Below are 18,284 nucleotides of genomic sequence, written 5' to 3'. Positions count from 1 at the left end.
TGTAACGGAGGAAGAGGTGGGGTTTGGGGCCTGTGTAGGTGCGGAAGAGGGACTGTTCCACGTAACCTACAAAGAGGCAGGCATAGCTTGGGCCCATGCGGGTACCCATGGCCACCCCCTTGGTCTATAGGAAGTGGGAGGAATCGAAACAGAAGTTGTTGAGGGGGAGGACGAGTTCGGCTAGGCGGATGAGGGTGTCGGTGGAGGGGGATTGTGGAGGAGGCCTGCGGGACAGGAAGAAGCGGAGGGCCTTGAGGCCATCTGTATGAGGAATATAAGCTCCGTCTGCCTCCAGTTCTATTTCCCACTGTCAGTGTAGCTTAAACTACACAGACAAAGAAACTCCCAGAATTGATCCCTGGGTGTGTGCGGAGTTTGCTAACTCTGGTTTGTAAAATTGCACAATCTACAGTTGCCCTCAGAATCCCAGGAGTAAGGAAGTATATTGGACTGTTGGAAACTGCACGTCATCATATAATCACAGGGTTAAAGCCAAAGGATGAATTACCTGGGGATGATACTCATGCAGACCTAACGCAGCAAGAATGAGGACTTTGATTGTAGAAGAAACTTAGAGTGGGAAAAACTCACTGAAACTCATGACACAATTTATTTTGTCATTCCTAAAGGCACTGACAGATTGGCTGAAATATGTGGTAATCATGTTTTTTGACAGGTTGAAATTTCCAAGGAATTACATTTTCTACAGCATTCGTTCCTCAGAGCTGCCATCTCTAAATAACAAATGATTGCAATTTGACTTAAATTGTGATGCAGAAAAAATTTCTATGCAGGCAACTTTGACAGTTAGTACCTAATTCAATGGACAACTTTAGTATTTTTACAGGTTGCTACAATGTTAAAGTTTTGCTGTCAAGTACATGTTACAGCTGGACAAAAGGAAGAATTGGCAAAGGCTGGATATTAATTTGATTGTTTCAATTTATGGATATTGCTGGTTTATGGTCAATTTATGAACATTGGCTTCCAAACTGTTTGGAAATGTTTGAACAAAATCAGTATAAGCCACCAGTCAGAATATGATTTATTAAAAACACTTGGTAAAATTTGATTGATGATGTTAATGACATTCTGGTGTGAGATTTGCTGTGATGTTTGTCATATGCTAAAGGTTTCATTTAACTTAGACTATTCATTTACTCTCCAAATACTTCAGCTGCATTGTCCTGTTAGTGCTCAACTGACAGAAAGAGTTTCTCTCAAGAGGGATGTACAAGATCATTTTTATGGAACAACATCTGTTTCTGCTACATTCAAAATGACAAAGCATTTCAAACTCAGGAACCAATGTTCTGGACATGTGCATCCTTTCAGACTACATCGGATACAGGTCTGGACAGTTTCCAAGGTTAACCCATTCAGCACTTGGTACAGAGATAATGAGAACTACAGATGCTGGAGAATCCGAGATAACAAATTGTAGAGCTGGATGAACACAGCAGGCCAAGCAGCAAGGGTCTAGACCCGAAACATCAGCTTTTGTGCTCCTAAGATGCTGCTTGGCCTGCTGTGTTCATCCAGCTCCACACTTTGCTATCCCAGCACTTGGTACAAGTTAGATTTAGCTTTCAGAAGAACCACTTTGTATGTTGACATTGTCCAGTGTAGCCAACCGTTGCTTACTGCTGGAGTCTGTTTATAAAATGTCCTTTAGGTAGCATGTTTTCAACTGAACACAAATGCCAACAGCAACTCAGCAGGAAAAATTAATGACTCACTCTGACAATGCTAGACCATCTCAGGGGAGAGTGCAGGCTTTAGGGACAACAGACTTCCTTCCTCAAAGGACATCAGAGAACCAGATAGGTTTTTACAGTAATCCACAAGGTATATTGCAGACACCGGACAAATCATTCAGGGTTTACCCATTCTTAATCCATTTTCCAGAGGATCATGTCTAAAGCCTAGACAAGGCAGAGTAGGTTTGGTTGCAATGCCTCTCACAATTGAAAAGCTTGACAAGAATCATTCTGGAAACTCACATGTCCTAAGTCCAAGAGGATAGGCAGCTTGTCTGCGAATCAGCATACAGCCCTCTCAGGGCAGGAAGAGAGTACTCTGGGAAAAAAAATAAAATAACACAAAGATCCTTTCCCAACAGTGAGTGCTTTGGTGCAGTGAACTGTACCAAGAGAAGAGTTAATGTTTCACAGTCTGCTTCCTTTCCCATTAAGGGTAATGTTTTGATTTAAAGTGGGGGGGGGGGAATATGAAGAAGCAATTAAAAGCAATTACCAGGAGATAAAGTGGCTATTAACAAGACATTAACATGATATAAAACATGGTAACGGTGCAACAATAAATGGTTGTGTAATGGTGCTATTAATTAACTGCGGTTAGCTCATCGTACTCTCAGTCATCTTTTATTTAATACATAACATGGAGTATTATCTCCCTGCTGCCCTCAAGGCACTAACTTGTGTCATGGCTTCAAAGGCTATTGTTTGCTAACTTGTCCAAATGTGGCTAGTCTTTGTTTGTGAACCTCGACAGTGAGTGTGGGCAATAACTGTGTGCACTTAGATGTAAACTAAACTCAAAGCCATCCCTTCCCAACGTGAACATGCACCCATTTCTGAAGTGGAATCACTAGATAATAATAGATCAAGAATACCGGATAATTCTTCCTTTCCTTAACCCCTGAACTTTGAAGCTATTAATGGTGCCCACAAAGGTGCCCAGTTTGGGATCAGCTAAACAGAAGAATTGAATTTGGTTCCCCCTGATCAATATGGTGTTATCACTCAGTAAACTATTGGAAAACCCATGGTTTTACGATGCTGTTTTCCTCCAGAATGGACTATTCCACTGATGCAGTAAAGAATGTAACGATTATTATCATATCATCAACTAGACTAGAGCAGCCCATATAGAACAAGGAAAGGCAAATGAATTTTAAGCAATAGAATATTAATGGTAAATTAAACACATGAACTTGAAAGAAATTTTGGAAGCAGGATCCATTGATTGCCGGAATGGGAAAAGTTAGTGATTAGCTCTCCAGGGATGGCAGTTTGTTGAAAGATACTTAGAGAAGTGCTGAGTGTACAGAAGTGGTGACTGTCAATATCTGTTGTTATACAGGTACTTCTCAAGTTACAGATCCATAAGCAGCTGTTCAAGGATGCATCCTGACAAGCAAGTGAGCTGAATGGAGATTGTGCATCCACACGCTGCAATCTCCGCTTAAAACCATCATCTCCTTGAAGGTATAATGCAGCTAAAAAAAAAGCCTTATATTTACATAGCAGCTATTAGCTTTCATAACCATGGGATATCACCAAACACTTGCTGTGGTGATGCAGGAGACATGGCAGCTATTGTGAACACAGTAAACTCTCACAAACAATACGATAATGAGCAGATTGTTTAATTTAGCATAATGTTGATAGGGGGATAAATATTGGCCAGAACAAGGTAACCTCCTGTATTCTTCTTAAGGATAGTTTGTTTTATTCACTCGTGGGATGTGGGCATTTATCACCTGTCCCTAGTTATTGAATCAGAGAGTCATACAGCTCAGAAATAGACCCTTCGGATTAATTCATCCATGCCGACCAGGTTTCCTAAACAAAAGTAGTACCATTTGCCTACATTTAGCCCATATCCCTCTAAGCCTTTTCTAGTCAAGTTTCTATGCATTTAAAGTGTTGGAACTGCACCTGCACCTACCACTTCCACTGGCAGTTCATTCCATAAATGCACCACACTCTGTGAAAAGGTTGCCCTTCAAATCTTTCCCCTCTCACCTTAAATCTGTGCTCCTTGGCTTTGAACTCCCCTACCCTGGGGGAAAAGACCGTGGCTATTCACCTTATCTATGCCCCTCATGATTTTATAGACTTATAAAAGGTCAGCCCTCAACCTTCTTCACTCCAAGGATATAAAAGAGGTCCCAGCCTATTCAGCCTCTCCTTAGATGGTAGTGAGCTGCCTTTTTGAACCACGATAATCCACAAGTTCCAGGTAGACCTACAATACTATTAGGAAGGAAATGTCATGATCCTGACTCAACAACAGTTAAGGAATAGTGCCAGGCATCCTTTTGCATCTAACCAAGAAGGCAAACAGGACTTCAGTTTCACTTTCAAAAGATATGTTTTTCAACAATGCAGTGAAAAGCTCCTGCAGTATTGTATTGGAATGTTAGCTTAGGATTCATGTTTAAAGTCTCTGGTGTTGAATTTGAACCTTAATATTTTGACTCAGAGAGGAGTGCATTACCAGCTGAGCCACAGCTGAAAGCCGTATGGAGAATAACACATCAGCTGCTAAAAACTATGCACAAGTTTGGGAATTAAAACACAATCTTGGGAAAGATTACTTGACGGAGCCACTATTCCATTATTGCAGATATTTTCACCTCATGTACTGAGGGTGCTGGAGAGGGGCAATGGTTCAGAGGAAGCCATACAATTGGTATCAGTTGGCAATGTAGGGGATAACCATCAGGTTCATCCTTTTTCTCATTGAAACACACAGACACAAAATTGCAGCTGCATCCAAAGCAGGAATCCTGCTTGGTTCGTTTCCTAAGTAACCTGGAGCGTTTTCCTCCAGCTGCTGAGGTGGCTCAGAGCAGCCAACTCAGCCCAGAAGGGGTACGGAATGCTAAGGCCCTTCTGTGCTGCAAACTGCACGCAATGGCTGAGTGCATTAAACAGCACAACCACATAGTGCAAATTAGTGCAGGTTAAATGTGAAAACCTACAGCGCAGAATCCCTTGCTGATCATTTGAAATATTTCTTCACAGGAGATTATCATATGTGCAAGCCAATCTGCCTGGAGCTGATGTAGTGCTCACTCCCTCTCCCCTTGTTGACACTGGATTAGTTCCACCATCAATCTCCATGACAACAGATTACTACAATCAAACCTAAATAACCTCCCATTTACTTATTTTGTTCACTCCTTTGTTGTTTTTTCCCCCCAACTCTCCTCCCTTTTTCTAGGCAGGAGGGAGACAGTTCCTGCATTGAAGTCTTTAAATCAGACCTTAAAGCATTGCTGTGTGACAGTCTCTCTTGGACGGGAGTCACGATGGTCGAAGTTTTCCTCTGTCCTAGTGTTGAGGGGCTATGGGCAGGTATTGTGTAGGAGGGAAGGCGGGTAGCTGAGGGGGGTGGTGGGATGCGCTGTCTTTGCTTTGTATATTCTTAGGGGTGTTCAACTCTTAAGTTCACCACACTGGTTAAACTGCAACCTATTGTCCTATTTCACTGCATAGTGCCTGGGATATAACTGCACCTCAGGATTTCTTAAAGTACGTGATTCTCAAATATGTAAAAAGCACGACGACAGCAGGCATGTTTCTTCATAAAGTGGTGAACAATCTTGCAGAAAAGAAGATGAGCATTTAAGTTTATCTTAGCCCATCGTCCAATCTCAATGCAGCAACTAACTGTACTTTAAAACAAAGGTGGCTCAACGGCTAGTGCAAAGCCAGAAGGTTGTTATTTCATGCACTGCTGTATAGGGACTCAAACATTTAATTCCGGTTGATGCTACAGTCCAGCACTGAGGGACTGCTGCAGAATAACATCTTTCTGTTGAGACATTGAACCAAGATACTGTCTGCCCTTTCAGCTGGATGTAAAACCTTCTCATGACACTCTTCAAAAAACAAGCAATGTCCTATTGCTATCTATATCTATCCTTCAACCTTCATTTCTCACAGTTTATGATATGATGATTATCAGATTGCCTTTTATGGAACCTTGATGCGCACTAACTGGCTGTTGCATTTCCAACGTCAGAACACTACATTTCAAAAATATATTATCAGATTGAGTTTGGTAATTCTGAGATTGACACTGTATCCATAAATGTCTATTCACTCAACTGCTGATGCTCAGTGGCAGCAGTGTGTACTATCTATAAGATGCACCACAGAAATTTGCCCAAGATGCTTATACCTTCCAAGCCCACAACCACTTCCATTTAGAAAGACAAGTGCAGCAGATATAAGGGAACAACAGCATCTGCAAATTCTCCTCCAAGCCACTCAGCATCCCAACTTGGAACTATATTGCTGTTCCTTCTCTGTTGCTGGGTTGAAATCTTGGAATTTCCTCCCTTATGGTATTGTGGATCAACCTACAGCATGTGGAACACAGCAGTTGGTAGCTTAGCACCACCTTCTCAAAGGCATTTAGGGACAGGCAATAAATGTTGGCCAGCCAGCAACACCCACATGAGAATATATAAAGAATAGAATTGTAATTCTCCATGCCACCCTGTAAAAGGCCACAGCGTAAAGCTAGTCTGATTGATGAAAGTACCTGTTTACAGTCAGACAGCTGCCTTTCTAAAACGTGCTGAGTAGAAGGAGTTCAAGATTGGATTTAACGGCAAAAGATTATTACTGATATATGAAATGCAATGTGTTCTATTTTCCAGCATTCATGCCCCTCAGTGCGAAAGACAGAATTTTCTCAGCCATCTGGAGACTGTTTTGGAGGTGCTGGGGGCAAGGGAATGATAAGTTTCCCAGATCCAGGCTCCCAGTGGCAGGAGTCACTGATTAAGCAGCAGTGGGTCACTGATTAAGGAACTTTAGAAGGGAAATTAACTCCCTATTTGCAGGCACACTTGAAGTTTTGTCAACATGTCTGCTCTCCAGCAGTGAATCTTAGAATCTCTACAATGGAGATACACCATTCGGCCAACAAGTTCACAACAACCCTCTGAAGAGCTTCGCACTTAGACCCATCCTCTTACCCTATCCCTACAACCCTCCATTTCCCATGACTAATCCACCTAACCTACACATCACTGGATACTATGGGTGATTTAGCATGGCCAATCCACCTAACTTGCACATCTTTGGACTGCAGGGGGAAACTGGAGCACTCGGAGGAAACCCACGCAGACATGGGGAGAATGTGCAAACTCCTCACAGACAGTTGCCTGACGGTGGAATTGATCCCAGGTCCCTGATACTGGTGCCACCTCTGAGGGGAGGTCCTTGATCTAGCCCACAACAGCACTTCTGCAGGTCTCACATATAGTGTTGCCTTATGCCTATTGCAGGGTACTTTAAAACTAAAGGGGCTCAGTAGGTAGTACAGAGATGGAAGGATGTTGGTTCATGCACTGCTCCGTAAGGACTAAAACCCATAACCTAGGCTGACACTACAGTCCAGCACTGTATCCTGCTGCCAGAACCAACTGGTCTTCTTAAATGAACGGTGAATGTGGAGTTGGCCTATTTGGACATGTCCCATAAAGTCATCAATGTGTGTGTGTATATGGGGCTTGTGTGTGTGGAATAGGACAGATACCAGCAGGGTTGGGTCTGGAAATGGTTTCATTGTCAGATTCCTGACTCCTGAAAGAGAGCACTTAGTTTGAAGGGCACAAAACATTAAGACAACCATACATGGGAGTGAAATCAGTTTCTCTCATAAAACAGCAAATGCTAGAAACACACAGGTCAGGCAACATCTGTAGAGAGAGAGAAACAGAATTAACATTTTGGTCAAGGACTTTTCATGAAAACTGAGAAATGTAAGAAGTGCGATAGGATTTTAACAAGGGATGGGTGGGACGTGGTTTGACAATAAGACGGAAGACAGAGTTTGATTGACAGAAGAATTGATCTTACAGGACCACAGGGAATGGTGTTAAGGCAATGAAAGAAACAAAGACAGCAGGTTCTGCTGTCAGAAAGTAAACCCAAGAGGTAAAACCAAAACATACAAAGAACAGGAAACAAAATAGGAAGACGGAGTGTGCAGTCTGAAATTGCTGAACGCAGTGTTGAGTTCAGAAGGCTGTAAACTACCTAATCAAAAGATGTGATGCTGTTCCTTAAACTTAAAGTTTCGCTGGAACAGCACAGCAGACCAAGGATATTCATGTCAGTGTGAGACAAAGTCGGAAAATTAAAATGACAGATCAATAGAAGATCGAGGTCATGGTTGGTGACTAAATGGAGGTTCTCTGCCAAGTTCACACCCAAATGGTGTTTAGTGGATAGAGAAGATAGATTTCCGACTACCTGAGGATGAAAGAACATCAGGGATATTCAAGAATGAGGAGTTGAGGTTAAAATCAGATCAACCATGATCTTAACGAATGGTGGAGCAGGTTCAAAGGGCCAAGTGGCCTACTCTTGTTCCTTGTTTGTATCTCCTATGTTAGTATGGAAAGGTGCCACAGAAAGAGGACAGGGTGTGGAGGTGATTAAAGTGACCCAGGTACCATAAGGTTTTTTTAAATTCGCTCATGGGATGTGGGCATTGCTGGCTGGACCAGCATTTATTTGCCTGGCTGCCCATGAGAACATAGAACATAACAGTGCAGGCCCTGCAACCCTTGATGTTGTGCCGATTTGTGAAACCAATCTGAAGCTCATCTAACCTACACTATTCCATTATCATCCATATGTTTATCCAATGACCTTTTAAATGCCCTTAAACTTGCCAAGTCTATTACTGTTGCAGGCAGGGCATTCCACGCCCTTACTACTCTCGGAGTAAAGAAACTACCTCTGACATCTGTCTTATATCTATCACCCCTCAATTTAAAGCTATATCCCCTTGTGCTAGCCATCACCATCCGAGGAAAAAGACTCTCACTGTCCACCCTATTCAATCCTCTGATCATCTTGTATGTCTCTATTATGTCACCTCTTAACCTTCTTCTCTCTGAAGAAAACAGCCTCAAGTCCCCTAGCTTTTCCTGATAAGACCTTCCCTCCATACCAGGCAACATCCTGGTAAATCTCCTCTGCACCCTTTCCAATGGTTCCACATCCTTCCTCTAATGCGACAACCGGAACGGTACGCAATACTCCAAGTGTGGCCGCACCAGAGTTTTGTACAGCTGCATCATGACCTCATGGCTCTAAAATTCAATCCCTCTACCAATAAAACCTAACACACCGTATGCCTTCTTAACAACCCTATCAACCTGGGTGGCAACTTTCTGGGACCTATGCACCTGTACACTGAAATCTCTCTGCTCAGGTTGTGAGCAGTCCTCTTGAACTGCTGTAGTTCAGTTCTTGTTCTGTGTTACCTGATGGTAGTCAGATTGGGGTAGGATTACTAACTAACTATGGGGTGGTGATAAAAATCAGCTTGAATTCACACAGTTAAACAATGACTCATTCTGATATTGCATGTTACTGCCATTGTGAGCAACTGTGTTGACTGCTGTTCTAATCCTGGGATAGTTAAATAACTAGGATTGAGGTCTAGTTTAAAACTGACCTCCTTCACTAAGAATGAAACTTCATTCCACACAGAGACAGACTTGGGAGGATGAGCATATTTTCCTTCCTCAATTCCTGTGGCTTCTCTCAAAACATCACAAGGTGAACTTCCCCAATGTTATAGAGACAATCCGAGAGGCACAGTTTCTCAGTCCACCCTCCAGAAACCATAAACTCTTTTGATATTGTTTGGAACATCTGATTTTTGGTAGGGCCATTACAGGGAGATCGGTTTAAGGACTGCCGAATGAGATTTAATTTGTTTCACCAGATTTAGGAATAAAGATGTTTGTGATGAGATCAGCATGCTATGTGATATTATTAAAATGACTAATTGTTATTACAATACCAAAAATAAGTGGTGCTTAATGATGTCTGCACATTCAGTGATGCTCACTGAGCAGTCCCACAAGAGCACAGAGACTTGTCGTGGCAGTAGGAGTCCATTCAGCCCATCATTCTGCACCAGCTCTCCAAAGGAGCATTATTACTTCTGCCAACCCCCACATCTTGCACATTATTCCTACACAACTAATCATTCAATACCCTTTTGAGTGCATCAAATTGAACCTACCTCCACCCCCCACACTTACAGGCAGCGCATTCCAGACCCTAACTACTCACTGATCTCTCCGTACCACATTTGCCCTTTTTGAAAATTTTGGTTTATTTCTGCTCCTATGGTCTTAAATCAATTTAAACCTATGTCTTCTAGTTTTGATCCTTTTAATGAGCAGGAGCAGTTTTTCCTTAACTACTTGATCAAGCCCACTCATGATTTTGAAAACGTCCACCAGATCTCCTCCTAGCCTTCTTCTGTCCAAAGAGAACAATCCCAATTCCTTCAATCTCTCCTTATATAGGAAATTTCTCATACTGCATCAGGTTCAATACCAGGTTTTAGGTTGACTTAAATGATCACTGTCAGGGTGTTGCTTATAAGATATAAGTTAACTTTCACTCATTTAAAGAGGAAAGGGGCCAGCTAAGGGATTTTGGATATGATTGTTATTCAGTGACTCCCAACGTAAAACACATGTTTATGGGCATTAGTTATGTAAGTTATCAGCAAAAGTGGCCATGAAGCTATTACACTTGTACAAAACCCAACAGGTTCTGTCATGTCGTTTTGGGAAGGAAATTTGCAATTGTTACCTGATTTAGCCTCTACGAGATTCCAGTTCCACACTATGGTGGTTTTACCCCTAACTGCTTTCCAACATGGTTGAGGAAGTTACTGGGTATTAGGAATAGGCAACAAATGCCAACTTTGCCTGTGATGTCTGCATTCTGAGAATTAATAATTGATCTTTATTGTGAAAACTTTTATAGCTGAATAGTCTCCATAAGTTGTTACCTACTGCTGAATCCTCCACCTTTTGTTGTAAGTGAAACTACTTCCAGGTTTCTGACCGTATTCCGCTTGTTAGAAATCTTCCCAGAGTTGGTCCATTAAGAGAAAGTTCCCAGATTTGCTGTCCAAATAAGGATGGTGGGCAGCCCTTGTGGTGGCAGAGCCAAGCATAGGGCCTGGAGCCTTGGCATTGCAGCTAATGAACAAGAGAATGCGAGGACATCACCACCTAAAAGTGCCCCTCTGAAGAGGTTAGATACGTTGCACGCACCACCATCCATATGTTGAAATAGAGAGCAAAAGGTTCTTAGAGATTTACAAGGGCTTCATTGTTATTCGTAGGTTAGCACAGATACCAGTTTCCATCCTTTACTTCTGATCCTATCCCCGTACAGAATTCAACTCCCCAACGAGGGAGAGACCCAGTATCTTTTGTAAAATAGAAAAACCACCAAATTAACAAAATACCCAACTAATAAATTAGAAACACAGTCCCTATTGGGGGAAAATGATCAAAGAGGGGAGAATACGAAGTTGTGGTCTTAAATCAAAATATAGTGTTATTGGGGGAAATAATGCACCATAATCCCTGCCGTGTCCAACTATCTCCGAAAAATTTGAGAATACTGGGGGATACCACGTGCTCCCTCCTGAAAGACAAATGAACTAAATCGATAAATAACCCACGAGCAACAGTGTCAAAATAACAAGAAGACAAAACGGTGCAGAAATAAGGGAAGGAACAAGAGCTCATCTCTTTCAGGTGGTTATTGAATCCAAATTTCATCATTTGCTACAGTGGGGATTGAACCCATTTCCCTAAATCATCACATGGGCCTCTGTACTACCAAGTCAGTGACATTATCACTACTCCTTCACTTTCCTGGGAGCTCAGCTCTTTTCCTCTCCTAGGTGGGATTTTAAACTTGGGCCTTGTGGCCATAACAGCACACGAGTCCCCCAAAATCTGAGCTTTCAGATGACCAACTGCTGAAGCAATTGTGACTTGAATCTAGGCATTCTGGCTCAGAGGCAGGGACACTACAGCTGAACCACAAAACTCTCAGGTGAACCCAGCTCTTATATACATAATCCAATGAGTACATCTACTCTACATCAATCAGGAATGACCTGTTTGAACTGAAAGGGGAAATTCCTTCCTGTGATAGCTGATGAGTTCAACTGTGCCCCACCGATGGCAGTGGCTGAGGTGGGAAGGATGGTGACAATAGGAACCCTTGTGAGTCTCCCTGGCAAGCCTCCAGCTGGCTGCCATCACTGGCTGCCAGAGGCCTTTGGCCCTCAATAGAGGTCTCAGCCAATCTCAGGAAGAATATGGCAGCATCACCAAGAAGCCCACAAACAGATAGTTTAAATGGTACGAATTGGCTACCCATGTCTAGCAAGATTGATTCCTTGACCGGAAAGTCTGGGTGTGCTTCTGTCCCAAATACCCGGCACATTGTGCATGGGACAAACTTAATTGTGAAAGCTTTCCAGCAGATAGATTCCTGATACAAACGGTAGGTAAGGGCTCACAAGTGTGTGGCCAAGTGTATCACCCTTACACAGTACCTGACGTTAGTGACCTCACCGCTGAAATGGAATCCAGGAACTTCCTTGCTGCATACATCGTTCAACTTGGGCTCGTCATGATGAAAATTGAGGTATCAGGGAAACTCAGTGTTTCTTCACCTACATACTTACATTCTGTGTGACAGATGCTTCCTGATCAATTGGGGATTTCCAGCATTTTATGTTGCATTTCTTCCTGTTCTTTATGGTCTCTCTGCAACACAGAGTCCTATAATTATCTTAAACTACTGCTCTTGAGATCAAAAGAGGAAGAATATCCATTTTTACTTATCTTCTTTGCCCGACTTCATTTGTCACACTGACTCAATGTCTCAACTTGGTTCCCATTCACCTCCCAAAGAGAGATCTGGACAGGACATTTCATTTCAGAAATGCAACTTTTACATTAAAATCTACAATACTAATCTTTGAAGAGGAATGGCCTAGTGGTATTATCACTAAACTATTAATCCGGAAACTCAGCTAATGTTCTGGGAACATGGATTTGAATACCACTGTGGTAGATTATGGAATTTAAATTCAATAATAATCTGGAAATGAGAATCTATTGACAACGATAAAACTTGTAACTCCAGATCCACAGCAATGTGGTTGACTCTTAGCTGCCCTCTGATATGGCCTAGCAAACCCTTCAGTTCAAAAGCAACTAGAGACAGACAATAAGTGCTGGCCATCCAGAAACACCCATGTTCCACAAGTGAATAAAAAAAATGAATTCTAAGAATGATGAAGGAAGATGAGTGCTTAAGGAAAACAGTACTCAAACAATTCTGAAGTCAAGCAGTAAAAGGGAAATCCTCTTGTGACAAGCGCCTAGAATCTGACTGACTTCCTTTATGCTATACAAGTCAACAATTTATCGTATCCTTTGTACTGAGGCCATGTGAGGTTTATCTACCATTTGAAGCAGTTTTAAGGTTTCACCCAGAACTGGGAGCTGCGGTCTCCAAAGCTTCCATTCTAACACTGGGCAACACTGGTGCTACAATAAACTGGCAATGCCTTCACTCTAAAACCTTCTAGTGCTCAGATCTCTCGATGCCTTTGTTCACCCCGACCAATCTCCTCTAATTTTAGAATATCCACACTCCACCCTGAGGTGTGTGTGTTTCTCTATTCTGCCCTCCTGACCATTTTCGACCTGAAATGGTGCACTAGCAGCAGCCTGGGACTTCAGCTTGACTGGGTGAAATTTCTTCCTTAATCTGCTTTCTCCTGTTTTAACTGGCTTTCTAAAGCCTACCTCCGTGATGAGTTTTTGGTTCCCTGTCCTAATATTGTCTTATGTGAGCTAGAATTAAAATCTCCTTGATACCTTGGCACATTTGTATTACATTAAAGATTCTGCGTACATTTAAGTTGTTGTTGTAGAAGTCTTTCCTGTCACAAATAAGAACTCTTTCAGAATCATCTTCCAATTGATTTTTTTAAAATTAAATTTCCCAAATCGTACTCTTGAAGGAATGTTACCCCCACCCTCAGCCTCACACTATCTTAAAGCATTGGCTATTTGGTGGTGAGACAGCTGTACAGCTACCTGACACCCTTAGGAACCTTATTTAGACAACTCAAACCAATCAGAGTGCAAAACACTTCAATCATGGCACAGCACATGGTCATCTCACCAGCAACCCTCTCATCCACATTAGATGTTCAGCAGAAATCACATTTCATTGATCAGGAACAGGAACCTTTGTTGGTTTGTTCCTTCTGCATCTCACCACCCTGGGCACTAAGGCCAACTGCGGTGCCCCAATTGCAACCAAGCAACAGAACAAGAGACTGGGATCAAACCAGGCACCTACTCACTGCATGGCTCAGTGCCTCTCCATCCATTCTACTGCTGAGCCTTAGAGTGAGCAAACAAGAGGAAATTGCCCTGTAGCCTGTTAATGGGGCTAATAGGCGTCCTCATAATGGCAACTGTCTGCTGACTTGTCAATGGTGGGAGAAAGAAGGAACACCTGGAAAAGATTTATTATTAAACAACTAAATCCAGAAGCTGCTAAATAACTGGATCTAAATAGTACACTGAAAGGAGAGAATGCTCTTTCTCTTTAGATATTTTTTGCTCTTTGGAAGTATTTTCTTCCTCCATTGTCCTTTCTGGCACCCTGTCTGTTTTCTATGATTCAATCTCTGACATTCCTCATTTTCTATTAATCTCCATCCTCATGACCCACCGCCTGTATCTCCAGTATCTGCTGAGTTGTGTGCTCCGTCTCACTTGTTTCGCAGCCTTTGACTTTCTCGCCGTCTCTTTGACAACCTCTCTGACTTTCTGACCGTCTGTTCCTGACTTTCCCACTTCTGGGCGTCCTCAGAGTTTGGTCACAGCGGGACCTGCTTTTATGTATCCGCGCACAAAGCGCCCTAAAACCCTAAGCAGGTCAGGCAGATGTGGGTTGAGACCAACAGCAGCGGTGCGTCTGCATCGGCGATGGAACAGCTTAAAGTTGCAGCAGCCTTTCTGATGAAGAAAGTTGTTTCTGAAGAGAGAGAGAGAGCGAGAGCGCGCCGCGGATTTTCACAGTGTACTACAGTCTGAACAACCGAATTCCTTCAAGTCAACAGCTGGATTAGCTTAACCTCACTGAACTAAGAAGAACGGCAGAGAAGGGGCTAGAAACGAAAGCCCATCAGACATACCTCAGACCCATGGTGCAGACCCCACTGTCTAGTTCGGTCATTTGGCCTCACTCGCTCCCCCACGATATCACGGAAAGGAGACGGTGAACTCTTGTCTTGCGCTTTACACAGCAACTATTAAGGCGTCCAACTCTTAAAACAGCAAGAGACCGACTGACAGCCTCACACACAGAGACTGATCCAATCTGAACAAACCTCTCGGGGTGGGGAGGGGGAATAGTTGAAAAAGACAGAGGAAAGAACTACTTATGGAATGTACCAATCCCAGCCAACTACAGGGCAGGCACATAATTCCATTTTGCCTGGGTACTGAGAGTTTTCTTGAGTGGATTTTGTAAGATTACTAAAAGACGCATAGTGTTCGTGAGTTTGAACTTGTGAATGGGATTATAGGATTGTACTAAAACCTCAAGGCTCTTCCACACAGTGAATGAACGCTCTGTCTGGTTGCCCAGAAATCTCTTTACTCCCGTCACTTTCTCACACATCATCGATTCTTTTCTGTTTGTTGGATTGGTGTTGGAGAAATACGCTGCAAACTAAGATTATGCATTAAACCTAGTTGTTCTCTTTTGACTGCATGTCTGTGGGGGACACAACATTCCCTTTTTCTGAACTCATAATGAACGTGTTTTTTGTAAAGTACGATTAATGTTAATTAGTAGAATGTTTGTTTGCCTAGTCTCTGTGTCGAGAACACATTTCCCCAGTTTGATTAAATATAACGTTCATTGGTTGCTCTTCAATGGAGTATTTCTAACTTGATTCCTGAAAGTTACACACAGGCAGTTTTCAGGGGAGGACTTGACTGTGAAGCCCTCCACAGTCAAATAGGCTGGTGACACACACATGGAAACTGCGCGGAGGGAGATACAGCAAGATTGCCATTGCCTATTTGAATTGTAAGAACATTATCTAGGAGCAGGATAGGTCATTCAGCCCCTCAAAGCTGCTCTGCTGTTCCAATAAGATCCTGGTAGATTATCTACCTTCACTCTGCATTCCTGCACTTCTTGACTCAGTGTTTAAAAATCTGTTGATCTCTGTCCTCAAAATACTCAGTGACTGAGCATCCACAGCTCCCCAGAATAGAGAATTCCAAAGATACACAATTCTTTCAGTGAAGAAATTTCTCATCTCAGTCCCAAAATAATTGCCCTCAATTCTGAGATTGGCAACCTTAGTTCTAGACTTCTTTTTCTCACCATCTAGTCTATCAAATCCCTTCCAAATTATGATTCAGTAAAGTGATCTCTCATTCGAGGGAATATAGGCCTAGTCTATCCAATTTACTTGTCTATTCTATGAAGCATTTATAGTGAGTGACAGAATCTTCAAGAGAGGCAGGAAGGTACTTTAAAATGTTACAAACAGGTAGGCATGGCTGAGTTGGCTCCATTCTCTTAAACCTTTTGGGTGGCCGCAATAAAGATGTTTAATTCCTTCCAGCATGCAGGTATATCACACTTCATTTAAAACATTGACACTAGATCAGAATTAAGGATCTAACTGCAAACTTTGCTTGAGTGAAAGAAAGGAATTTTTTTACGTATTACCACTGAAAAAATAATGAAACAAACACACACTGAAACCTGGATATAAAGTTTTTAGAGGAGTTTAGTAAAATAGGAAAATGAAGAATATGCATTTCAAAAGTTCATAGAATCCTTAAGTATTCAAAGTCGAACCTGAGACCATGTCTGTTTTGTCAATGTCCTATAACCATTGCAAAATTTATAGAATCTTTGAGGTCTCAGTGAATGGATGTTTCTCTGATTTGTTTTGTCACCGTTGTTAGCTTTTGAGGTGATGAGAAGAAAACCTGGAGTAAGATTCATCCTGTCCTTGCTGAAAGAGGAAGTCCGTATCAGCAGATGTGCTGTTGTTAACAGTCTCCAAAGCAATAAATGCTTGGAAGAAAGGGCCAGATGCAGAAGGCTGTGGAGGTGACAGAGTGGAAGCTATCCTTACTGAAGCCTTTAGTTTTGGAGATTCTATGTTAAGTAATAAGTGAACTGAGTTAGCAAGATAATAAAATGTGAGGCTGGATGAACACAGCAGGCCAAGCAGCATCTCAGGAGCACAAAAGCTGATGTTTCGGGCCTAGACCCTTCATCAGAGCGTTAGCAGTTTGTTTCAAGGGTTTTGGAAAGATACAGTAATTAAAGAAAATAGCATAAAGTGAATGTACAACAGAAAGGAAGCTGATTACTGCTATCAGAGATAATGGGAACTGCAGATGCTGGAGAATCCAAGATAATAAAGTGTGAAGCTGGATGAACACAGCAGGCCAAGCAGCATCTCAGGAGCACAAAAGCTGACGTTTCGGGCCTAGACCCTTCATCAGAGAGCTTACTGCTGATTACTGCTATGCCAGCTGACCAAGAAGATGGACAGTTCTGACTCTTCACTGAAGTCTGAGAGCATATAAACATTTTTGCATAGGTCAAAAGATGACCCTTTCTGATATTTGGAATGAGATTGTTTGGATAATTCTTCTATGATGTGATTTCGGTTGTGTTTTATTTTCCTTTATGAAATAGTCTTATAAGCTCTTATAGAATCATGGATCCTAGCTTTTATAAAATCACAGATCCCTGTTCTTATATATTTGGAGATCCCAGCCGTTGTAGATTAGATTCCAACCCTTAGAACTGGAGAAAATCCAATTTGTGGATAAAGTTGGGTAGATTTAATTTGGATAATTCCAGATTGCTTAGGACTGCTGTTGGCAGTTGTATGCAGACTCAGATGTAAGTATACCCAGATTAGCCTATCTGACAAGTCCTGAGTTGATATACACAATCCTGGGTAGATATTGGAAAACCAGCAATCAAGGTTAATTTTAAACTGCACCAAGTAATTTTAGGTAGATCTGGTCAGAACTGAGTTTGTCTATATCTTTAAATCATAGAATGGTTATATTCTCTGCATGAGCATCTCTGCCAATCCCATTTTGCTGCTCTTCCACTTCCCCAGGCCTAAAAATCTGTCATCTTCAAATAATGATCCAACTCACTTTTGAAAGCTATGATAAAATCAGCCTGTGCTACACTCTATATGGCAGCACATTCCAGCTCCTAAACTCTAACTGTAAGCTTTTCCTCACATTGCCTTTTCTTCTTCTTTTGCTTAAATGAGGATCTTCTGACCACAATACCATAAAGCGTAAGAGCAGAAGAGCATTAAGCCTGTTGAGTCTGCTCTGCCAATCAGTTAAACCATGGCTGATGTGATAATCCTCAACTCTACTTTCCTGCCCTTTCCCCATTATCCTTGATTCACCTTCTGATTAAAAATCTGTCCATCTCAGCATAGAATACACTTAATAACCCAGCCTCTATAGCCCTCTGTGGTGAAGAATCCACAGACTCTGAGGGAAGAAATTTCTCTTCATCTCTGCCTTAAATGGGTGACCCCTTATGATTATTCCTTCTCGTCCT

At 42.1% G+C, this 18,284-nt stretch overlaps 1 protein-coding gene across 5 annotated transcripts in view; it reads right to left on the bottom strand.

The window, feature by feature from the left end:
• The window catches only part of LOC125465457 (SH2 domain-containing protein 3C-like), a 160,637-nt gene that overhangs the window by 72,851 nt on the left and 69,502 nt on the right, over positions 1 to 18,284 (bottom strand). The window contains exon 1 of one of the 5 annotated variants that reach the window (XM_048559010.2): positions 14,842 to 15,035. The exons of the other annotated variants lie outside the window; for them this stretch is intronic. Coding sequence (XP_048414967.1) covers positions 14,842 to 14,882 — 41 coding nt within the window. The 5' untranslated portion in view covers positions 14,883 to 15,035. Of the gene's footprint in view, positions 1 to 14,841; positions 15,036 to 18,284 lie in introns of those variants that run through there. 5 annotated transcript variants of the gene reach the window in all.

Source organism: Stegostoma tigrinum, chromosome 29, assembly GCF_030684315.1.
Source record: "Stegostoma tigrinum isolate sSteTig4 chromosome 29, sSteTig4.hap1, whole genome shotgun sequence".
NCBI lineage: Eukaryota > Metazoa > Chordata > Chondrichthyes > Orectolobiformes > Stegostomatidae > Stegostoma > Stegostoma tigrinum.
Note: the sequence above shows the minus strand (reverse complement) of the source record. Positions and strands in the feature narration are given on the sequence as shown.